Here is a 24,812-nt window from a genome sequence, read left to right on the forward strand (position 1 = left end):
TACACGAAGCAAGGACACGGAGCCTACAACCCTTCGCCCCTCTCTTTGATCTCCTCCTTAAGAGCGATTGCTGAAACTGGGAACTTTCCTTTCATTCCAATTTTCATTGGACTCATCCAACATACTTTACTCAAATTAAAATTCGAGTGCGAAATGCAAATTGAATGTAATTAAATTTTATTTTATTAATATGTTTACTATGAATAGAAAGCCAAATTATTATTATTCTTCCACTTCTGCGCTAGGCACACGGCACAAGAGGTTACCCCCTATCCAATTTCACATCAAATGATATCGTATGCCAATGCAAACTATTTCAGGGTTGATGGAAACTCTTTCTAAGTGGGCGATGACAACCTTGCGCTATAAATTTTCAACAGTCCCAAACGCAACTCAAAAGTGACAAAAGAAAAACTCTGCCGACACGGGCGCACACAAGCAAAGCGCACAAATTGTTTGTTAGACAATATTTGCATAGGCCAAAACTAAAACTCAAGCGATGCAAAAAACGGCCCAAAGGTTAAAAAAAAAAAAAAAAAAAAAAAAAACAAGTAAGAAAGCTCTAGTCGAGACTGCTCGACTAGGAGATACCCTGAACCCTCTAAGCTGATATTCTAATCATTCTGCACTTCTTTTATGCACACATACATACACATGCATCCACACGCACGCATAAGCCTGCGCTCTGCTAACTGCGCAGTAAGCAGCGACTGCGCTTGGGCTGCGCTGCAGTGTGGGCAATATTATGGGAATTTATTAGTTAAATAATATCTGTTGTAGTGAGACTATCTCAATGAAACTTTCAGAACATGATCATATAGCTAAAATGTATGTACATTCCAAAGCACAAGTCTCTAGTACTTGAAATACGTTTTTTACAAATTTGGGGCGAAGGGGGCGTGGTATCCAAAATCTGTAAATTACAAAATCTGCATGTCCATTAACTTTATATACAACGCAAATTTGAAGTCTCAAGGTCTAAAAGTATTCAAATTAGGCCGAAAAAACAATGTCGATTTTTCGATTATTCTCGATAAAAAAGTTATCGGATGAGTTATCGAAAAAATATGATAAACTTGTACTGCCTATGATATACACGAGTATGCATGCCAAATTTCAGCTCTCTAGCTCTTATATCTTCTGAGATCCTTTTGCTCATACGGACGGACGGACGGACGGACAGACGGACAGGGCTATATCGACTCAGCTCGTCGTCCTGATCAAGAATATATATACTTTATGGGGTCTGCGATGATTCCTTCTGCCTGTTACATACTTTTCACAAAACCATTATACCCTGATTTCCCATTTTCAATGGGTTCAGGGTATAAAAAGTTGCATTGCCAACGAATACGCGATACCCTTTTATGAACTAGTACAGCAATTGGGAACTTAGGCTTTCCCTCTAACTGATCGACTGAAAAGTGTGAGAGCGCCAACAAACAACAAATTATTTCTGCCAACTGGGCTCGTCGCACCGACTGTTTCAGTAACAAAGGCAACAAAATAAAAATAATCCACAAAAGGTGTTAATAAACAATAATATTTTAACGCAACTGAACACATTTCATAATAATAACAAAATACAAAAAAAAAAAAAAAAAAAAAAAAAGCAACGTTTGCCAAGCAAATGCGCAATGTGGGTCAGCTCCAAAGATAACTGTTCCACGCCCACGCGAATATTGAATTAAAATTAAATGTTTTTATCCAATATAAATCGAAAAAAACAACTAAATTCATTTTTAAATGTTTTTTCTCTTTTAAGAAAAATAGAACAATAAATAAAACTGCGGCGCTTAGCAAAAGATAAATAAATGAAAAGAAAGTGAAGCTATAACAATAAGCAGCCAAAATGACAACAATGTTATCAAAAGTTTTCAGCTGCAAGATACCCTGCGTTTACTAGAATCAAGAGGCTGATTCTGTCAAATACATCTGAAATGGAATGCCAAAGAATGTTGATTGATAAAAGCGACATGAAAGCAACTGAGTTTCCAATTCATATTCAACTACGCCGTATTCTGCTTCTATTGGAAATTTTGAAAAAAATTAAAAATAAAAATGATTTGTTTATATTCTATATGTTTGCCTTCTCAAATTGATATTCTTTGTATATTTTTAGACTTACTACAAAACCAAAACCAATAAAGAATTCATTTTTCACATGAAAGTACAGGGTATAGTCTGGGAAAATAGCTTTTTTAGCACTTTTAGCGCCTATCATTCAGCCCATCGGCAAGAAAAGAATATAAAAAAAAATATTTATATATATATAGACATATATATTTTTGCATAAATAAAACGAAAAACAAATTTTTAACTGAATAAGCAGCAGAAAAAGAGAAAAAGAACAACAACAAATTGAAAGACAAACAAAAATGAGTCAACAAAGTGTGCGACGAAAAATGGGAAGAGTACACCCCCCACCCCCCACCCACCCAAATAACTACCCTTCCCGAGACGAAAAACGGCTCAAAAGAATTACAAGAACAATAAAACAAAATCGTTCATTAACTTGTCCTTGACTGTGAGGAGACAACAGCAACAACAACAACATAACAGAGAGCAAATATGCGAGTGCGAAAGAAAAGGAGAGTATGTGTGTATGTGTACGTGTGCGCGGGTGGGAGCGAGAACGAGCACCTAACCGGCCCCAAAAACATGCGTGAGAGGCAAAAAGAAAACAAAACGACGACAAAGAACGCGCACAAAGCCAACATCAAGAACAAGCGGCGAACAACAAAAAAGGCGAAAAACAGACACAGCAATAGAACAAGAAAAGAGCGCCAGCCAAAGAGAATAAATGTGAGAGTGTGTGTTTGTGTGCGAGAGAGAGAAAGAGCATGAGAGTATAACAAACAAGCCACTGGACAGAGGGGGTGGAATAGGCTTGACAGCAACAACCACAGCCACAACAACAACAAGAACAACAACAGCAAGAGCATAATACTTAACTAGAAAACCAGTCGATAATAAAAGCAGAACTTTTTTATTTATATTTGGTTAGTTGCTAATTTAAATTAGTTTAGTGTTTTGCTTTTTTTTTTTTTTTTTTTTTTTTTTTTTGTTGAGCAGTTTTATTTTAGTTGCTTGAAAAAGAATTAAAATTTAATTGCTCAGACTTAACAAAAAATCGGTAAAAGTAAGCTAGAAAACAAGCAAAAAGCCTTCAAATAAATATTTATTGGTAGATAAAAATAAATGCACAAAAATTGATTATAATAAAATAACTTTTAAATTCTTTTATTTATTTACTTTAAAAATTCTACAAGTTCCGATTTTGTGTTCAGCCTTTAAGAGTTAGAGCCTTGCTTACTGCCATGAAGGTACGAAGGCAAACCAAAATGAGACCTTTTAAGTATAACCTTTGAAAACGAAAAAAAAAAACCTCAGTCAAGCTTTAATTACCTTCAGTTAGTGAACCTAAAAAAGAGCTGAGAAGAGTGCACGCAGAATAAAAGAGGGGTTACAGCAAACACTATAAATGAATGTCTAACGACTATGCAAACAATGCACTTGACATATATTTGCAAAAAATTAAAAACATATACATATGTGCAAATAAAACAATATGGAAAAAAAAAAAATCAAAAAAGAAAACATAAACTAAACTGACCAAAAAACATTAAATTGTGGCTATATTTTGTGCACGCAATGCTGTTGACTTTGAATTGTTTTTGGGAGTGTACAATACAACGCTTGTTGACTAAGAGATACCCTGTAAAATGGTGTGTGTGTTGAAGGACTAGTATATGAAATCGGAAATGTATTAGTGGCATTGGAAGTTAATTAATTTTTCAGATAAAAAGTTAATTCTAAATTCTATCATATCCTGTACACCATACGTATAATATTCATCGATACTCTTATAGCAACATATGAATTCAGATATTCATTAATTGCATTTCTGATAATATCCAATACTAACAGGGTATGCCACACTTTAATTACTACTTTAATTCAGCAATAACAGAGCAACAATTTGGTGCAATAAAATATCTCATAAAGCTTCTGGCACAAAACTATTAAGAGCCCGGCCAAGAGTGGTTTCAGGCACATGCGGAGCGCCTGAAGAGGCCCCTTCATAGTGTTTTTATTATGAAGAACTTTTTAGCTACCTCTCACCTTGTCTCCTCTCCTTTCCCCAAGAGCAGGTGCAAAGACCTTTTGCGTGTTATACCTCACACACAACAATAACAAACATAAAGCAATAAATGCAAAGCAAATGAAAATTCTCAGAGTCGGCAAAAAAAAATAAGTAAAAATACAAAATGGAAGTGACAAATGCCTGACAGTCGTTCTGTTAGTTTTTTGACAAATACAGAACACGGAACAAAACGGAATAGGAGTTTGGGCGCAGAGTAAAGCATGTGGGCGTGCCATGCCATACCATAATCAGGAACACGAAACAAACAAAGTTATGAATGTCAACTGATAAAGCAGACGAAGTACGGCAACGTGCTGCGGGCTTAAAGAAAAACGTGAATGCATAGCAAATAGAGCGAGCGGCATTCAGACAATATAAGGTTTAATATTTGGCATGGATTTGCTTAAACTATTAGTAGTATTTATTCAATTCATTCATATTCTATACAATCCTTTTTCGACTCAATATTTTCTCAATCAAAGCTAACCACTATACTCAATCTGTTTATCTATCTATCTATTTATGTATAATATATTCTTGGCCTATTTTATCATGTGCATAAATAATATAATCATGACCTACCTATAGGGTAGGTCAGGTTTTTTTTTTTTTTTTTTTTGTTTAAGCATTACTATTTAAATTAAAATCTCTGTCTATAATATGATCACTTGTAAATTTCAATCATCAAATCCACAGTCCGTTTTAATGAATAATCACTGTAGTTGCTGTTGGGAGGGGTTCTCAATCGATATTCATCCCATGTGTGTATATGTAGTGTTTGTTTGTCTTTTTGGCCAGAAAGGCAACAAAAAGTAAGCGCTGATAAATGCGTTTATTGCGCTTTTCAATCGATGTCGCTGTGCATATTTATTTAGGTTGACCCCGGCCCCGGCCCCCGGACCAATGTGATTCGTTATTCAACTTTGCATGCGCGGCTTTTGGTGAAAATATATTTGGCGATGCAGCCGGCAAAATTAGTCTGGAATAAATAGTTGTATTTGGCCAATAGCTCGCATTCTATGCGTTTTTTAACGTAAAAATGAAAATGTATTTTGTTAATTCTCAGCATTTTCTAGAGGCTTAAAGAACTCTACAAATTTAGCGTGTTAAATGAACTAGTTCCAGAAAACCTCCTTTTGTCACGTATGTGTGCCTTCGAACTAGTTCGCAGCAACAGCCAATCAAATTGGTATTACTTTTCAATATGAATTTCCCGCAATTCCTATAAAACACTCGACAAAGTTTCAGTGATAAAAGGGCGACAGTCAAAATCGCAAAGCTGCTTCCTTCGACTGCACTGCGAAAAACAAAAGTTCTAATGCTAACTGAGACTCGTAACAGAGCTACCCAAATGGAACGAGAAGGAGACTGGGCGTGCAAGATGTGAGCGAGAGCGAGAGGAAGAGGGAGAATGGTATGCGTTTCAGCATAAGACACACCCTCTTACGTCTCCTCCTGCATTGTTTACTTGCAACATTTGCAATTTTGTTGGCGTGTTTATTGGATTTGTGGCTCACGCCCCTCCTCACACGCCCGTCCCCAAGTCAACTGTCAGCTCTACCCATCGCCTTTGCAATAAAAACTGTTGTCAGCTGTTGTCCGTCTGCTGTATTTATTCCAACTTGCTTCTTGCATCTCCTTTCGTCCTGTGCATCACATCAACTCGTTAAGATATCTCGTCGTATTCTTGTCGCCCACCTACACAAGTTAATTGAATAATTGGACTGACTGCATAACAAGATTACATAAGGGGCAAAGAGTAATGTTACTAACAAGTTTAGTGTAGTGTAACGAGCTTTAGTTAGTAACATGTCCTCAGAAGCGAGCAACAGGGAATACGAATGTGATAAATTTAATATGTAATTGCAAACGATGTAAAAGGTTGTTTAAATTATACAACTAAAAGGTAAAATGATTTTCTTTGTGAGTAGATTTAAAGATAGATAAAATAATCATATTTTAATCATCATTAAATCATTATTTATATCAAATAAATGGCCATTTAAAGCGGTTCAAATTATACTTGAAAAAAAAAAAAAAACTTTTTATAGTTATTCAAATTGAGCAATTAGTTAATGAACGCAAGCAAACAGTTTGGATTGCCATAAAAATTGAAATGATTGAATTGTTTTTAGCATTTATAGTTGTTGTCATCAGCATCGCTATTGGCCACGCCCATTTTGTGAGGCACTCAACTAATCGGGCAGCGGGCTAAACGATGACAACAGCGTAATCAACCGTGAAATAGACTAGACAAAAAGCAAGGGAGACCCCGATAGACATAGACATAGACACACACACACATTCACAGAGATACAGATTGCATATAATTGAAACCGGAAAATATACATTTTCATGTAAATTCCTTCAAAAAGAACAAACGAAAAGCGAAACCGGTACGAAAGCCAAAAGGGGCAAACAGCATAAAATTGTATAGAATACGCAACCCCTGACTCTTTCCCTTTGGCTTCAGTGAATTCTATGATGCCCCCATCGGACTTATATATAATAAACACATATACACACATATATATATATATATTTATTTTTTGAGTTAGGGCTAAACTACGTGAAATGCATACAAAAACAATTGCTGGAGCATAGCAAGAACCACACAATATTTTTATCTATGAAACACAGGCCAGACAGGCGGTAAAAGAACGGACAACCGCGACTGATGCCGTAGCCCGTGGTCGGGCTGCTCTATTTGGGGTCGCATTTGTTTGTGAGTGAGACCTATTATCTAATTGCGGCGAAAATATTTGGAAAACAAAACAGAAGCAATATTCCGACGATTAACGAAAGTGTTGCAAAGCTTTTTTATTTCGCAAATAAATATTTGTTTTATAAAATAGGGTAAATACGTATATAGCAATAAAGCTCTTAAGCAAATATAAAATCTATGAGTTCGCTGGGCCAAGAAGAACTATTTAACGAGTTGAAGAACAAAATTCGTATGTATAGACATATAGGTAGATGTTACATTACTTTTCGAGTAGATTATAGTCAATTTTCCCTCTAATATTTTCTTTATTTCATCCAAGACAAAGACATCAACGCGAGCTAATCAAAACTAAAACCATATCAAAATGAGAAATGAACAGCAATTAAAGATTAAAGCAATTTAATGGCGCTTGCTCACAGCTATTAATATGCAAATACATTACATGCTGTTCAGTGAAATAAGGTAAACAAAGCAATGTACTCCCGGCTGCACACAGATTAAAACGAAGACAAACAGAAGCAATTAGCGAATAGCATGTAGTTAGACAGATACTTTGTTAAAAACAAAAAAAGTTAAAATAGAAACAACAAAACCAAAAAAGCTCTAACAGCTGCTATACCATGTTAGAATAGTAAGCACGTGTAATGCATCAAAAAAAAAAAAATAAACTCAAACCACAATAACAGCCAGCGCATGCACTTGAGCTCGTCTTGCTCTTCCAATCAATCAAAGGAGTCAGAAAATAAACACGTCACAAAAAGGCAAGAGCAGGAGAGTGCGCTACCTCTCTCCCTCTCCCTCTCTCTCTCTATATACAGCTTTGGAGCAGCACAGCCTTTAAAGTAGTAGTTATGCTTTTAGTTGTTTTACCATTTCCTGTGTGAGTGCAATATCCTCGGCAGAGCGCGCATCCAACATAAAATCGTTCAGTAGTTTCATCATGAGTAGGCAGGCTGGAAGTAACGAAACACGACGAACGATCCAAAGAGCGAGAGTTTCTTATTCCAGTGCGTGAAGGAAGTACAATGCGCAACAGAGAGAGCGAGCGAAAGAACACGCCACGGTAGTGGATTACACAGCACAGAGACAAGCACTCACACACACACAAAACAAGTTACACAGGCTTATTTTCTTGTCGTTGGTGCTAAATTTATATGCTTATTATTTATGATTTATACAAGAATTACGATATTGATTTTGATTTTTGACTTTGAACCGCTTTAATTATAAACGAGCATCAGCTGCGCTTTTCACACATATATCCATATACATTTATACACACGTATGTATACCGAATATACAAAACGTTGGAAACATTTACAGCATTTGCGTTGATTTTTATTATTTTTATTTCACGCATAAAAACCTGAGTTATTGTTTGTTTGCACTCTCTTCTAGCCTCGCTACCGGTGTGTAAGCATATGTATGTATACATACAAACAAACACACTCGCACAACCCAACAAAAAACGTGCTTAATGATCGCACACGAGAACTCCACACACAAACACGGACGGATGGGGGCCTAGCGAAAATTATACAGCATGCAGACGAGTCAACTGTTGCGGCCAAACTGAAAATTCTACGCTGTGGCCAGCCGCTCAGGCGGCATAAGCAAAACCTGGCAAATTGCGAGCAGCAAAAGAGCGTATGACGCGAAGAGTGTGAGCGCGAGAGAGCAGTGTGGCGGCGGCATAGCAGCTGTTGCTCGCGAGTTGCGAGTCGCAACGATTGTACATTACACACACACGCACGCGTTCACATACGCATACATATTCAGCGGAAATTTATGCTATCCAGCCAACAAAGTCGACGTTGTCGCTAATGAGAGCATACCCCCAAAGATTCAAGCCGGCTGAAACGGCCCCCTCTCTGCTCAATACACGTGAGCAACACTTTTTGTATTCTTTTTGTCTTTCTTTGTATGTGACATTTGTTATGCGTGTGTGTACATGTATAGAAATGTGTGTGTGCGTACGTTAAGCCTCATTTGGCATAGTTTTACGTAATTTCAGTGAAAAGAGAAGAGAGGCTTAACTGACGCTTTCGTGTGTGGGTAGAGCGAGCTTATTTGCATGTGAGCTCTGCTCTGATCATGACAGCTCGTCGACTGTCTTAAGCAGCTGTTTGCTATCTACACTAAAAACGAAATAATAGCAGTATATGAAAGTGAGGCCAGCTGTGGGAAAAATAACAGAAAAAGAGTATTTCGTTCGTAGTAACAGATTTATATATATAACTTGCGTGATCAACAGGGTGCAAAGTGAGTGACTTAGCTGATGATCAACACGCCTGTTAGAGTAACGGCAATTAAAATCACTTGACTCAGTCAGCGGGCGGCAACGCTAATATCAAATTAATTTGTGGAGCTATTCGAGGATGCATTTAAAATGATTATTTAATTAATGCAGATAATTGAGCATAGTTAGAGAGAGACAAAGTGAGCCGAGAGCAGCAGCTGCGCTCAAAATGTATATATCGTATCACAACAAAGACAAAACAAGAGCTTATCAGATGATGGAGTTTTCAATCATATTTTACGGCTGCAACGGTTTTCGTGCGATCGATAAATCCGGCGACAAATTAACAAGGCATTAACTATCGCCAATATCTGCTGCTGCCATTAGGTAAACGTTTTGTATGCCCTGTAATCTTATTAATGCATTAAATGAATAGTGTAGTCTAATACTTCATATATAAATAAAAATATTTCTTTCGATATTATTATATTATGTATTATATTATAATTCGGTGTTTCTAAGATCTCTCACAATAGCATGGTTTCAGCGGATTATTAATGCAAGGCGCAGGGAGTGGTGCCTGGAGGCTACCCACCACCAGGGGTCCATGGACCGCATCATAGATGGCATAATAAAATGGATGATCCGCGTAAAAGTTGACAGGCGACGGAGGTTTACGGATTTTCCCCTTAACCATCGTTGGCTTCAGTTCCGGCAGGGGTAGTACTTCGTCGCCCGCTTCGCTTAATTCAATGGATGCCTTGTGTAAAACACTGGAGACTTTTATTACTCGATTAGTCTCTGAAATTTTACCCAATTCGGCTTTATTCATAAAGATCCTCTTCACGCCAAGCTCTGGAAAAACAGGTGTCAAGTCCTGTTCGAATTCAGCCGTGAACTTGGGCAACTTTAAATAGACTCGCTTTCGAGTAAGCAATGAAATAATATTCTCCAGCGATGTTGTGGACAATGCCTCTATTAGAGTCTCTAGCCCGAACGTCTTATTTGGCAGAATGATAATCATTTGCAGAGGGGTATTACTGAAGTTTAGACGCAAAGCTTTTGCATCGAATTGTTTCAAGTCGGCATAGTCATATTCATGGAAATTGTTCATCATCAGTACTCTGATTTTGTTCTTTGGGTCGATATTAAAAAACTCTCGGCGAGTGGCCCGAACTGAAAATCCGATGCTCCACTCGGCTTTAAAGTGAGCAGCACTTATAAGAACCAGCCCTGTGGTTTCGTTGAGTATATCGGGACTGACCTGATCTTTAATAAGATGATTCATCTTGGTCTCTATCCACTCGTTAATCTTTTCTGCAGCAACTGTGTTCTCAGAGAAATCCACATTTTCAGGTTCCGAGTGGAACTTTTCTGTTAAAATCTCATGAAATTCCGGACGTATTTCGAATTCCTGCATAACATACATCTTGTAGGCCATATTTAGCATGGTGTCATCCTGATAGGGTTCCAATGCGATATGAAAATCCTCGGCTATTTCCGACTCATCGTTCGAAGTAAACCCGATGCCCTTATCTAGCTCCTTGGCCGTCGTAGTGCCTTCATCGGCGCCCAATCGAATCATACCCAAGCAGGAGTGTATTGAGAGTGGTGAGAATATCAGATTTTTACCCGGATTCATGATAAACAATTTACTGACAAGTTTTCCAGAAAAGGTACTTAGAGCACTAAAGAAACTTATTGACCCCTCTGCCTCTGCCATGTTGGCTGAGAAAGTATTTAGCAGGCCATATAACCGCAGTTGAACTAAGCGGCGCTAGATTGAACTAAGAAACACTATACATTTGAATAATTTAAAAATAATTTGTAAATAATTATGTCAAAGCTTTGATGTATAAATCCTACAAAGCAATGGAAAATTCTAAGGTAGCTGCTTTGTATACAGTACAGCTTAATTTCAATTTCTATCAAATACAGGGTATCTCGTATTCGATAAATAATTTCACTTGAACATCGTTAGCTATTATTCGGTTCTCCCGTGCTGTGTTGTTGGAAAATTGCAGGCAAACAGGCAAACATTTTCGCTAATTGGCAACCGCGCGGCAGCCCAAAGAAACGGCAACAAACGCGTTGCCAGCGGCGACTGCGACTGCGACTGCAGCTTTTGTTCAATTAGAAGCAAAACCCAAGCGCACGAAGGGAAGCGCAACAGGAAGAGCAGAAGGTGAGGAGCGCAAACACACCAAAGACTTCTTCAGTTCGCGCTGAGGGTGTGTGAAATTGCGAGAGTGCAACAAACAAAACGAAGAGGATGCAGAAGAAACAGAGCAACTAGAACAACAGCTAATTGTTTTACTGAAGTGCAGAAGTGATAAAGTTAACAAGTCTAATGATGATAATTATTAAACGAAACAGCCAAGCAACTGGGGATGGATGAGGCCTACATGTGGCAGGTTTTGATATAACAAGTGCAACTGAAATTGTTCATCCAGTTTAATTAGGTAAATTATAAACCCAGAAGCCAGAGTAAATTCAATTCTAGCTTTATTTATATGTAATGTAGGTTAACATTATCATTACAATCAGGGTTAACATTTCCATACACGCATCTCTTAACCGCAGCGCGCACACAGACACACTCACGGATTTACAAAGTTTTCGTGGTGAATTGAAAAGCTTCTAAAGACGCCCCAAATCTGCAACCGCCCATTGTCCATTGCACCGAGTCAAGGCGCAGCGGGCTGGCCACAACAGAAGCATCGAGAGCGAGACAATGACAACAATAATAAAAGCTGCGCTCAAAATCAGACACCACACAGACACACATTTAAATCATTACAGCACACGCAAAAAATGAAAAAGAAACAAGTACAAAGCATGGCGTGTAAAAAGAAAACGACAATTACAGCAACAACAGAAGCAGCGAGGCGGCAGACAGCATGCAAGAAAAAGTAATAAGAACACATATAGAAGAGAAGCAGAAAAAACAGAACGCCGAATGCGCCACATGCAACGATACAACAACAACAGAGAACCTGTACGAAAAAAAAAAGAAAAAAGCAAAAACGAAACAGAAACAAAGGGCTGCTCACGAGCACTGGGGAGACGCAGCGCCCATAGATGAGGCTTCTGCCGGCAGCTCCGCGCTGTTAAGCGCAAATCAATGACCTAAGACATCAACAACAATGAGAGTAAACGCAGAGGCAACGCCAAACAGAGAAAGAGAGAGAGAGAGAGAGAGAATGAGAGCAAAAACGTAGCATAGTGTTGAAAAGATGGCAAATGCTCGCTCTGCTGCTGACTGGGGCCTGTCTCTGTCACACACAAACACACACTCGCCTAAAAGGCGAACGAGCTAAAAAGTGGAGTAACAGCGATAGCAACAAAACAAAAGCTCACACACACACGCACGAACACAGTTACAAATTTTGTCTGTGTTTTATGTTTCGTTTCGCTCCTGTGGCTGTGGCTGCGGCTGCTGTCCTGGCATAATTGCAATAAATTCGTTTTCTGTTTCGTATTGTGAGCTGCTGCCAGCCAAAGAGATTGCGAAATAAGCGCAAAAGGAAGTTGTTGCGAAATAAAAAAAAAAAAAAGGTAACGCTCAGGCAACAATAACAAGCAAAAGGGACGCGAGTTGCGAAAGAGAGAAATTTTGAAGGAAACGGAATGCGACGAGTGAATGCTCTCAAAAAACGCAAATATTAAGTATGAACGGCAAAAGCAATAAATAGAAAACTTTAATAATTTAAAAGGCAACCCCTATTAAAATTAATTGCAGTGATTTTAAACATCGCCATCTCTTCTTCTTTATCTTTATCTATCGGTTATCACTGTAGTCTGTTGCCTGATCGTCTGCCAGACTTTAACCGCAAACGTCAAGCAGAAACCACAGCGAGTGAAATTCTTTAATTAAAATTGCTTTGCTCTTAAACATTCGTGACATAACAGCAACCACAATGAGGCGGAGTGCAAAATAAAATAGGAATATGTAAGAGGCAAACGTAGAACTCGAGGTGGAAAAACTGCATGTAGAGCTAGCTGAGAGCTCATTAAGTTCAAGTCGAGTATTAAATTCTTTTATTTATAAATGCGAGTGGTTTCCCAGTAGTGCGAACAAATGCCTTCACAGAACCAACTTGTTGTAGTGTGTGGATGCGCGTTTGTGTGCTCAACGCTTATAAGGCAGAAAATTGCAACCGGAATGCATTTGTTAGCGAAACAGAGAACATAGAACTAAACTAACCGATGGTGAGCAGAGGGAGGGGCACAGCAATACGAGGCAATCGAGAAACCATAAGCAAAGCAAAAAGACAAAGCGCTAAAACGTGTCTCAAGTCTAAAAAAGAAATAAAATAAACCAACTACCAGCTGGCCAAAAAGAAGAAGACGAAGACTAGGCAGAGCAAAAGAATAAAAAACCATCGCTAATTTAACTCGGCAGCTTATTAAAGTAAAAAAAGAAAAGAAAAACAAAGTTGCTATATATAACTTCTATTTAAGCTTTAACATCAAATTCAACATTTATAATAGCTTAAAAGTGAATCGTTCTAAGGAATAATGTTTCGCCATTGTTGTCTAAATATTTTATATAGAAAAGAACACGATGTTTATAATAATCGATGAGCAACACTATTCCATTTGCATATTAAAAATTATTGTTGTTCCCCTTCGACTCGAAGCCCCCAATTATGTTAACTTTAATTCATTATGTTAACTGGCCTTGATTACGTAATGAAGTACAGCCTACAAAATCATAAAACTAAACTTGCCATTATCTAAAAGAAAACTTTTTTATGGCAAAGCTATTTCCTGGTAGTAAAAAGTATTCTTCTAACAGCTTTTTATGCCAGAACCAATAAGAAAAGCTAATGAGAGCACTGGCACGCTTTATTAACACGTGTGATATAATCTCTCAACCAACCCAAATGCGTAAACTAACAAAATTCCCTTCCCAATCCAGTGTGTAGGCCAAAAGACAATCAATTCGGATATGTGAAAATCATTTCATTGGCTACGCACATAGCGAAAAGCGAGAAGGAAAATAAGAAAATATGATTTCACACATCAATTTCTACGTATGATCGAAAAAATGGAAAATATAATGAAAATAGAAAAACCAACAACAGTAAACAATTTTATGATGTGTGTGTCTATAAGGAAAAACTTGAAAGGGCCTCTGAAGAGCAACAACAAATTCGTATTCGAGATAAACAGCAAAGAAGAGCGCAAATAAAACTTTGCAATTTACAGCAAATATTTTTTTTTTTACGTTTGGGACTTTTTCTCTTGATTCGGACAGGGCGGTAATTGGGGATATACAACTGGCCATAAAAGCCAAATTATTGATTAACCAAAGACTCATGCGGCAAATTTTACGACACGAGCCATTTGATCACTGGGAAAAAAAAGAAATGAAACCATCATAAAAGCCAAATTGTGGAAATCTTTGTCATTTCTAATAGCCCCAACACCCATGAGAGAAAACTTGACGAAAAGTAAAAATGTAGAGCCTACATTTAATTATTACTGTGATAACATAAATATGATAAGGGCAAACAGACGTCAGAAATCCTTCAAGGTTTTTCAAAATGTATTCGCACAACAAATAAACGCATTCCCAAATTTCTAGCTGTGTGTATACTAAATCCCTATGTGGTTAATATTTAAACCCATTTGTAGCCCAAATATCATTCATATACAGCCCTAAATCTTGTTCATTTAATCATCATCAATCAACTTGGTCGATGGATGGATGATATTAACTAAAACAAAAATCGCAAACACAATTCAATTAATTGATTAGCCCAAAATGGAAGTTATCTAAAGTGCTATACCTAGTTGACTAAATATATGCATACATGTATGTATGTATATTGGTCTGTGTCTGTATATGTATAGGTAGTCTACTCACCGCTGCATTCCGATTGACGGCGGCAGCAGCTGCGGCCGAGTTGTTCATATATTGATTCTGTGGCGGCATCAGAGCAGCGCCCATAGCAGCGGCGGCGGCAGCAGCGGCATGCTGTTGCCCGCCCATATAGACGAAGTCCTGTGGTCCGCCCGGCGGTCCCAGCTGCGGTGGAGGTTTCGGCATACCGCCATTCATGCCCGGATGCAGTGCGCCTCCATGATGATCGTACATGTTGCCGGTGGCACCAGATTGGGCATACGGCGTCATCGGGCCCATGGCAGCGCCAGCGGCAACGGCTGCGGCCACCTGATTGTTCATCACATGGCTGAGCAGATTCGAGTTGTACTGATGCTGGCCGGGATGTGTCTGGCCGGGATTTTGGCCCTGTTGCTGTTGCTGCTGCCCGGGATGCGGCTGACCCAAGCCGCCGAGTCCATTGCCATTGCCCAGTCCATTGCCGCTGCCCATCATATGATGTGCTTGACTCTGAGTACCCTGCTGTTGCGGTTGCTGCTGCTGTGAATGTTGCTGCTGTTGTTGTTGTTGTTGTTGCTGCTGCTGCTGCTGTGCTGCAACAGCGGCGGCCGCCTGCGACATCATGTGATTATGCTTGGCCACAGCGGCCTGTTGCATGGCAGCCATATTAGCTGCCGCTGCTGCCATCGATGGATGATGTAGACCCCCATTGATGCCACTGCCATTGCCGCCCATGCCGCCGCCGCCTAAGCCACTGCCCATGCCAATCGTACCAATGGCACCGGGTCCGCCATTGCTGCCACCGTTGCCCGGTGGTGCGCCAGGTGCAGCATTCGCTGGATTCATGGGTGGATTGTATTTCCATTTATCGGGATTCTGAAACACACACAAAAGAAAAGGGAAAAACTCTATGAAAATGCAAGTCTTGCTTGAAAAATATATAAGTAAACCGTGCATACAAAACCAAGAGAAATCTTTGTCAAGCTCTCACATTATTTAAGCAAGCTCTGGCAGCTACTCCTACTGTTTCCCACCCACTAAGGCCCTTCCCCCTGCTGTTCCTGCTGTTAATGCAATGAACTATGCCAGCGATAAGCACACGCAAAAGCGTCAACAAGATACCTCTTAAACAGACAAACCTATACAAAAGAAACTAAACTAATTTCTCATTACTAACAAATTGTTTTTGTCTTTTAGTATAATCAATTGTTTATTATCTAGAATATACATCTCTATATATTTTACATATTTTATTTGCTAATGCTGTACAACGCCTAAACATATTATACTACAGGGTATCAAAGGCAAGGCAGCGTATTGAAAGGGAAAGAACAAAATTGCTTTTAAAAAGAATTTCCAGGCAGTTGGGATTCTCCATAAAATTAAGTCAGAGTAAGAATCAAAAAAACTACATAAAATAAAAATACCGAACAAATGAAAGTTTTAGTATTTTAGGGAAGGCTCTTCATATTTTTTACCAAATAACAAATGGAGTTTCGATTTAAAAATTAAAAAAAAAATTGGTTTTAAAGCTACAAACAAATCGAAATTAACTAAGATATCCTGTTACTTGCACAATAAATTCAAAACAAAATTGAATTTATAGAAATTAATTAAATGTCTTTTCTGTACTTTAGTATTTAGTAAACAATTTAAATTTGAAAAACCTGATTTGAAATTTTTTTAACATACTGTGCTTTTAAATGTAATGTGCTTCTATTTTAGTATTTATTTATCATTTTTAATTACTGTTACTTATATAAATTTTCTGTTTTTTTTTTTTTTTTTTTTTTTGGCACACCTTTATGCATTTACGTAATTAACAGAATTTAATAACAGCTCAGAAACTAATGCAGCCCAACTACTCTCTCTCTCTCTCTCCCTTTCTCTTGCCCTCTCTCTCTCTCTCTCCCTTTCTCTTGCCCTCTCTCTCTCCCTCTCTGACTTATGGCTCGCTCCTGGAGAGAATTCTCTATCCTTGGTTTTAAGTTAAAGTGCTGCTGGCGCATAGCCAAATCTACCAAATGGTTTTATATTATAAATATATACAGAAATTTATGTAATTTATTTATGTTTTTATATTTATATTTCTGCTAATGTACTCACATCGATGCCGTGCTCGTCGCCGCATGCCCAACGCGTCTGCTGTTGTTTTTGGGCAAAGTGGACCGCATATTCAGCAGCCGCGGCGTCGTGCAAGTTGGAGCCAACGGGTCCGACGCCGACGCCAGCGCCGATGCCGCCGCCGGGTGATGGGCGCTGCTGAAAAACAAAGCCAACGGCAGCGGCGGCTGCGGCAGCGCTCGCTGCGTCCACATCCTGCGCATTAGAACCGCGTGTATCGCTACCGACGCCGACGCCGACCCCGCCGCGTCCGTTGCGATCATCATTACCGCCCAGAAACTTCATGTGTTGCAACTGTTGTTGTTGTTGCTGCTGTTGTTGCTGCTGTTGTTGCTGCTGTTGTTGCAAATGCTGAAAGTATGGTGAAGGCGGCGGCAGTGGCCCGTAATGTTGCTGCTGCTGTTGGAGATGATGATACGGTGCCTGCTGCTGCTGCTGCTGTTGCTGCTGCGACTGGGTTTGTAGATGATGCTGCGGCGATGGCGACGCGGTTGGCGCTACCGTCGATATCGAGATTGTGGGTGCGCTTAACAGCTCAATTTTGACGGCTGTTTGCTGCACGCTCAGCTCACGATTTGGCGCGTATTGCAAAAACCACACAAAAACAGCCGAATAAAATCAGAAAACAAACAAAAAAAAAACCAAAAAGAGACGTACAATAAATTTGACGGAACGAGAACAACAGTTTAAAAGTAACTGGACGACGTTACGTTGTGGCTACAATTTAAAAAATTGCGGATACGTCGCGTGCACAGTGGGACGAGAGCACCGTTCTTACACTTTTTGTTTGCTTTTGGTTTATGTTGTTTTGATTTTGCAATTCTTGTCGATTTGTTTTTATTTCTTTTATTATTATTTTTTCTTTACTTAGTTAGAAACCACACTTTAATCTTTCTTAATAATAAATATTAATTTACAGTCATTTCAAAGATTTAATTACATGTATCGATTGATATTTGCATACACTCGAAAAAAAAACTTGCACGTTTGGTATGGTTTGATTTCTTTTTTTTTTTTTTTACAAAAATTTACACTATTTAACACAAACTATGAATAATACTTTACACAGTGAAACCAACCAAATAAACTATTTTCAATGCATTATTTATGAGAAGTGGGTTTAAACGATTAAAACTTGCTATAAATATTTTTACAGATCAATTGAAATTTATTGAGATTTAAAGATTTGATGTTTTTTTAGTTGTTATTATTTTGAATTATAATTAGGATGATTTTAATTTACACGACGTTTTAATGATGAAAATATACACAAACTGCAAAGAGAAACAATATACAATAAATAATATTAATATTTTCTATTGGGTAAATTATATCGATATTCATACATACACTCATTTAATTACAATTATTAAAATTATTACCACTGTGCCTACTTTGAGCTGGTCATGGTATAGAACAAAGATAGCGCAACTGGCAGATAACCAGCTCAAGAATATGTTGAACAAAAGCTTTAACATTATAAATAAGCTAAATAACAATAACAAAGCAGAAAACGTAAACGAAGAAGAAGAAGCAGAAACAGGAGTAACTAAAGGCAAAAAGCCGAATATCATCAGAAGCAATTTCAAAGAACAACGCGACGACAACGACGCTGAATCATGCGCGAAAAATACGCAAAGAAAACGACAGTAGTCGAAAGGAGGGGAGGCGACTAAACGAAAGAAAAAACATATAAATTAACATATACACACACCAACAACAATAACAAGAACAACAAAGCGAAGTGAACGGCGGCCGGCAGCAGCCGCTGCGTTTTGAGGTTAAGTTACAATATATGTAAGCAGTCGTCCATCGTCTGTTTCTCTGTTGTTTATATGCGCGCGAGCCAGCGACAGTTTGCCCACACCCTATCCCCGTCCACTCCCACTGACACCCAAAGAGAGCGCCCAGAGCACGGGCAAAAGACAAGTGCAGCATGCGAAACCACAGTGCCTAGCGGGGGCCTCACTCACTCAGTCACGCACACACAAACCCACACACACAAGCAAACGCACGTTGCCGATACAAAAACAAACATAAAGATAAACGCCAAAAAGAGACATGTGAAAAACAAAAGTACGAGAACAAACAGCATAAAAAGGAGCTGTAAAGCGAGCGAACGATGCGCACAGCAGCCAAAAGGGGGGTGTGGCAAGCGCATTAGTGTATAAATATTATGTATATAACCAAATATATAAAATACATAATTTAGTTAATTTAAATAAATTTTTAGCCAAATTTTCGTAAGTTAATTTGTTTTTTATTTTAAACATCGGTAACAACACTGCCGCTCTTATTGGGAAAATTCTTGTATACAAATGCAAGGCACACGGCAAGAGAGCGAAAGCGCAAGCAAGAGCACAAGAGTGAGAGCGAAAAAAAAACAAATATTTTAAACGCCGTGCCGTGCAAATGTAAAGAAGAAGCAAATGGCCGCCGCTGTCAAGGAATAAAAAGAACCAAGGCACAGGCGGATAATGGACGAATGGACAGAAGACGACAAACGCACACACGCACAGAAATAAGAATATACTCTAGGCATTCGGAAAGCCAATCGGAAAAATTATTCTTTTTTTGCAGTAACCTTCCAAATTAGTGCAAAACCAAAGTGAAGCACACGCATAAAAAGGAACATGAATATCACTCAATTGATTTTTACCTTTTATTTTATGCAGCGACGCACGCGAGTAGAATTTACTTAAAAACTTACAATTTTGCGACTATTTATACATGTTATATACATGTACATCATATACATAATATATATCCATATATATATATACACATATGTATGTGCAAATCTTCTGTGTGCGTCTAATTTTGCGTGTGTTGGTGCAGCCGCTGTTCGTCTGGATTTATACATAAGGCATACATAGAATACATACACACACTCACACAATTTATACACATGTGTTTGTATATATATATAACAAATTTTTGCAGCCGCCGCCAGTCGCAGCAAAAAGGAAACGACGATGACAATGTAAAAAAAGAGGCAGGGAAGCAAAAGTGTCTCGAAACTAAAAATTGGATATGTATAGAATTGAATATTTCTATAATTTTTCGGCACTTACACATACACTTAATGACTTGGTAAACACGCGCGAAATGCCCTCAGATTGCTTATTTTATTAGTTTTGCGTGGTTTTTGTGTTTAATTTAAAATATTTAAATTACAATTATTTACACAGGATGAAGAAGAATACGGCTAAGAATTCTTCGACGTTGTCGTCGTCGCGAGAACGATAATAAAGCGAATGCGAATGCAAAGACACAGCGCCAGCGTCGAAAACACACAAAACCAGCAGGAGATTGCGCTCAGAGAGACCAAATTCATAGAAACAGAAAGAGAGAGAGCACGCTAAGAGAGAGCATGTGCCGGAAAATAGTGTGACCAAATTTGGTTGATGTGGGAAATGTCAAACAGCAAATAGAATAATAAAAACAATTAACAGCCGGAAAATACAATTTCTTACCGCTATTATATTTTACAGCGAATTCAAAAAATTATTATGTTTCTTACTTTTGGATCTCGCTAAGTCGCTTTGTTAAAGCAATTTACTCTCGCGCGTACTTACTTTTTCCGATAAACAGAACCGAAGTGAAACAACTACAACATCGATGGAACAGCTGCTCACATGCAAGGGCTCATTCGAACAGAGTTGCCACAAGTTCGCAAACTTGCAATTATTCAATTAAATCTAAATTTATCAATAAAAACTAACACAAAATGTTGTGAAAGAAGAATAACAGAGCTTTCCATTTCAGGAAGAGGCACAGGTGCCCAGCCTGTGCATTATTAACAATTATAGGCAAACTAAATATCACACACGTGCAATTAAATACTTCTGTTTGCAAAATAATTAGATTTGTTATGCTTTGACTATTTTTATAGTTTCAATAAATCATGTTTGCATAAAACAAACATTTATCTAGATCGATTTTAGTGACCGCTACAAATTCATTAGTTGCAAGTCCAGAGCACACTCACACACACACCCACACAAATCGCTGCAGCCGCAGTTTGCCTGTGTATTTGTTTTGTTTTCGTTAGCGGCATTTTTTTTTTTTTATCAAATTTGCGGCGTTTTACTGCTGCCGTTACTTGTGTTACAATGATGCAAAATAAGCGTTGCGCATCATTATCGCCTGCAATTAGCATATTCATTTCAATTTATCTCTTTTAGCATTTTGTATCTCAACTGACCGCAAATTTACGCAAAACATATTAGGAAGCCGCACGCACGCACAGGCAGTTAGAACATTCTCAATTTGCACATGAACAATTGCAACAATGCGTCTTCTAGTTATGTAAATATCATTCTAGTATATATTTACGCTTGTCGTACGATTAAATATTATTCACCTTAGCTTATTTGAAAAATGTACATATGCATGTATTACAAGCACGCTGTTCTTACAGACGATTTACAATGACTAAAATTTTGTTGTCGATACAACATGCATTATCGACATCTACAATGCGATAACTGTGGCAAACATTTGCTGTTAACAGCACCACTATTTTACATAAAACATATTCGATATACTCGAGACTATCGTCATGGCGGTAGTTACAACAACCGGGAATTACAAATTGCAAGTTCATTCGCAATTTTATTCTATTTATTTATTTTTAATAAAATTAATGATCTGCACTTGTTTTCACATGTTGCTACAATGATATTTAATGTATTTCTATTATGTAGTTTTAAGCCAAAATTAATCCAATTATATATAGTAAAATGGAATATGATGAAACATTTTTTTCAGAATTATATATAAGGAAATGGAGGAGGGGGGGGGGGGGGGTGAATTTAACATAAAATAAAAACATATTGTATGTTCTCGCTGGTTTTTGTTTTTTTCTCCTTTTTTCTGGTTTTGTTGTCGGGAAAATTGGGACGTGTCGTACGGAATTACTGCCTAGTGCACTCCAGTTAAGGGGTATGGTGTATGATTGGAATTTGCTTCTGTAGTAGTCACTTCATTAATTTGTCGCGTCCCAATAATCAATGTGCTGTTGCTGTTGTTGTTGCCTAAATACTATTAAAATTAAGCATTATTCCATGATGCTTCGTCGGAGACACACTCAACGGAATCATTCGCATTGTCTCCATCGCCATTCTCTGATGAATTTACTTCTTTGCGTTTGGATTTCGATTCGCTCTGGTTTGACTGCTTCCTCGGCTCATCGGAATCCTCATCTCCGGCATTATCATTTAATCCGCCACCGGCACTGCTGTCCTCATTGTCCTCATCAGGATCGCCACTGTCGTCTGCTGCTCCTTGTGGCTTGCGTCCACGCTTCTTGGGTACCTTGCCATTGGATCCCTCCCCGACATCGCCAGCCGAATCTAGATCATCGTCACCATCTGGTTGATTGTTTGGCGATTTCTTGGGTCTTCCACGTGGCTTGGTGCCCGATCCGCTTTTGTTGTTTCCCGCCAATGCGGGTCGTCCTCGCTTCTTTGGCGTGGTTGACACTGCCGCCGTCGACTCCTCTGGCTCCACAGATTCAGCATCATCCGATACATTCTGTGCCTGGTGGTCATCATCGTCATCATCGTCGTCTACAGCCTTAACGGGCGATTGGTTTGCTTTTGGGCGTCCACGTGGCCGTCCTGATGGCACATACGGAGCTGGCTTATTAGCCAGCGATGGACGTCCACGCTTCCGGGGCACTGTAGATGCTTCATCGCCATTCGATTCACCGGCTGGTGATGATAGCTTTACAGCCGCATCCGACTTATTCTTCCTGGGGCGTCCTTGACCTCGTCCAGTGCGCACAATATTCAAATTGATTGAGCTACTTGTAGGACGACCAACGGGGCGACGCTCATCGTCATCATCATCGAATTCTGCGGACAGACGAGTGAAATGCATTTGTATACATATATGAAGATATATTCAGGCATTTGTATAATTACCATCCTCGTCCTCGCTGGGTTGGTGCTTGCGGGGTCGTCCCAGCTTGCGGCGCTTGGCCGATGATGGCGACTTTTGTTGCTTTGCTGGTGGCTTCTCATCAGCCGACGAGTCCATATCATCGTCATCGTTACCACTGTTTTCTTGTGCCTGCACCGGGACCTTGCGCGGACGACCGCGACCCTTGCTCTTTAATGGCTGTAGCAATTCGCCGTTGGCATCGCCCAACTCATCGTGATCCAGATCCTCGTCGTCACTGTTCGCGGCCGCAGCGGACAGCTTTGGCGGCCTGCCACGCCCACCCTTGACCTTCGGCGGACGGCCGCGCTTTTTGGGTATTACTGGAATGTTGCTGTCGGCAGGAATGCCCGCTGCTGGAGCTGCACCGCCCGAAGTTCCCTTTGCCGGGCGTCCGCGCTTTTTGACCACTGCAACTTCCTCCATTTTTAATTATTTAATATGATTGTTATTTTGCTTTTTTTATTTTTATTATTATTATTTGCGCTTTCGATTTGACTGCAATGGACTCTGTTTATTTTTCAAACAAATTGTTTTTTCTTTATACGTTGTTCTTTGCATTCGCCTTCTTATTTTGTATGCTCGCTTTGCAAATTTACTCTGTGTCAAAATACAAAAATATATATTGTTAGAAATATAATTGATATGATAGTGTAAATTTTTTCAATGAATTATTAATAAATATTTTTTTTTTATATATTGAGCACTGGGAAATGTAATTACATTTTGCAAATGGCAGGCACGTTAATAAATCCCTCCGAAAAATGAAAATCGGCGTCGGCGTCTTTTTTCTGCTCACTATCTCTACGTTCTTCGTTCTTCTGTGCACTCGCCTTCGTATTTTTATATGCTCAAACAGCAAATTTGCGCTGCGAGAAAATCGAAAAGAGATATTAAATAACGAAAAATATATATTCAAATTAGTTAAAAGTTTTCACTATATTTTGACAGGAGAATTAATTACTTTTTGCAAACGGCAAGTACACTACTAAATCCCTCCGAAAACTGAAAATTGGCTTCGGCGTCTTTTTTCTGCTCGCTGTCTCTACGTTTTCGTCGCAGCGTCGATGCACGTACTATCGATAGATTGATTGAAATGGTAAAAAAAAGTTTTTTTTTTTTAAATAAATTTAAGTGCGTGGCTCCCACTAAATTTACTGATGTAAAATTTGGAATGTAAAATTCTCCACAGCTTTTAGTACATAACGTAAGCAAAGCAACGCAGAATAAATTTTATTTTCATGCCGGCCGGTAAAATTCGAGATTAATCGCAGTTGGCACTGCTAACTGGTTTGTCTGGGCTATCGATTGTAAAAACAGACCGCGCTTTCATTTTTTAAATACATTGGAACAAACAAATGTGTATCCGTGGTTACAAGTCAGTTCTACGGTTTTCACCATTTGTATGTTTTATCTTATACATATATACAAATCAAATATAAAAAATAATAAAAATGCGAAATTTTGAAAATCACCCCAGATTTATCTACCATATACAAACACATGTTTGTATTTAATTAAGTCATAAGAAATGGAACAAAATATTTGAACATAATATATTGTAATATAATATACATACATATTATATACATAGTTGTATTATAATGTAATATATTCAACATATTATATTTTAGATAATATAAATTTTAGACATACTATATTTCGTAAGAACATATGTATAGTTAAAAAAAAAAAAATTCTATCTGAATTTAATTTAATAAATAAATTTATTATATAGATCCGACATTAAAATAATTGTACGCTTCTTTACATACGTATG

At 38.4% G+C, this 24,812-nt stretch overlaps 3 protein-coding genes across 17 annotated transcripts in view; all 3 read right to left on the reverse strand.

The window, feature by feature from the left end:
* The window catches only part of pum (pumilio), a 203,453-nt gene extending 181,886 nt beyond the window's left edge, over positions 1-21,567 (reverse strand). For 4 of the 15 annotated variants that reach the window (XM_089476469.1, XM_089476467.1, XM_089476468.1 and 1 more), the window contains exons 1-3: positions 20,161-20,399; positions 17,069-18,360; positions 14,987-15,838 (exon numbers count right to left, since the gene is read on the reverse strand). In XM_089476469.1, the coding sequence (XP_089332595.1) occupies positions 14,987-15,838; positions 17,069-17,371 (1,155 nt within the window). In that variant the 5' untranslated portion in view covers positions 17,372-18,360; positions 20,161-20,399. Of the gene's footprint in view, positions 1-7,742; positions 8,447-14,986; positions 15,839-17,068; positions 18,361-20,160; positions 20,400-21,452 lie in introns of those variants that run through there. The other 11 variants (XM_089476465.1, XM_089476463.1, XM_089476464.1 and 8 more) reach the window with 6 other exon arrangements.
* On the reverse strand, positions 9,593-11,004 carry LOC108612059 (serine protease inhibitor 42Dd-like). The gene has a single exon (XM_018004953.2). The coding sequence runs from the start codon at positions 10,832-10,834 to the stop codon at positions 9,629-9,631; it is 1,206 nt and encodes a 401-aa protein (XP_017860442.1). The 5' UTR covers positions 10,835-11,004; the 3' UTR covers positions 9,593-9,628.
* A 178-nt stretch (positions 21,568-21,745) lies between the features above and the next one.
* Positions 21,746-24,186, reverse strand: D1 (D1 chromosomal protein). The gene is made up of 4 exons (XM_018004920.2): positions 23,997-24,186; positions 23,756-23,901; positions 23,017-23,632; positions 21,746-22,947 (listed from the first exon to the last, which is right to left on the reverse strand). Exons 3-4 carry the CDS (start codon positions 23,456-23,458, stop codon positions 22,142-22,144), a joined length of 1,248 nt encoding a protein of 415 aa, XP_017860409.1. The 5' UTR covers positions 23,459-23,632; positions 23,756-23,901; positions 23,997-24,186; the 3' UTR covers positions 21,746-22,141.
* Between the last annotated feature and the right edge of the window lie 626 nt (positions 24,187-24,812).

The sequence above is a fragment of the Drosophila arizonae genome, chromosome 2, assembly GCF_054131065.1.
Source record: "Drosophila arizonae isolate 15081-1271.41 chromosome 2, UAZ_ARI_1.0, whole genome shotgun sequence".
In the NCBI taxonomy this organism is placed as follows: Eukaryota; Metazoa; Arthropoda; class Insecta; order Diptera; family Drosophilidae; genus Drosophila; species Drosophila arizonae.

What these genes read in the sequence shown, in the direction of transcription:
- LOC108612059 (XM_018004953.2), bottom strand. Translation starts at nt 10,834, where the DNA reads ATGGCAGAGGCAGAGGGGTCAATAAGTTTCTTTAGTGCTCTAAGTACC.
- D1 (XM_018004920.2), bottom strand. Translation starts at nt 23,458, where the DNA reads ATGGAGGAAGTTGCAGTGGTCAAAAAGCGCGGACGCCCGGCAAAGGGA. An exon ending in ACCCAGCGAGGACGAGGATG is followed by an intron (nt 22,948 to 23,016) that starts GTAATTATACAA and finishes GTCTGTCCGCAG; the next exon opens with AATTCGATGATGATGACGAT.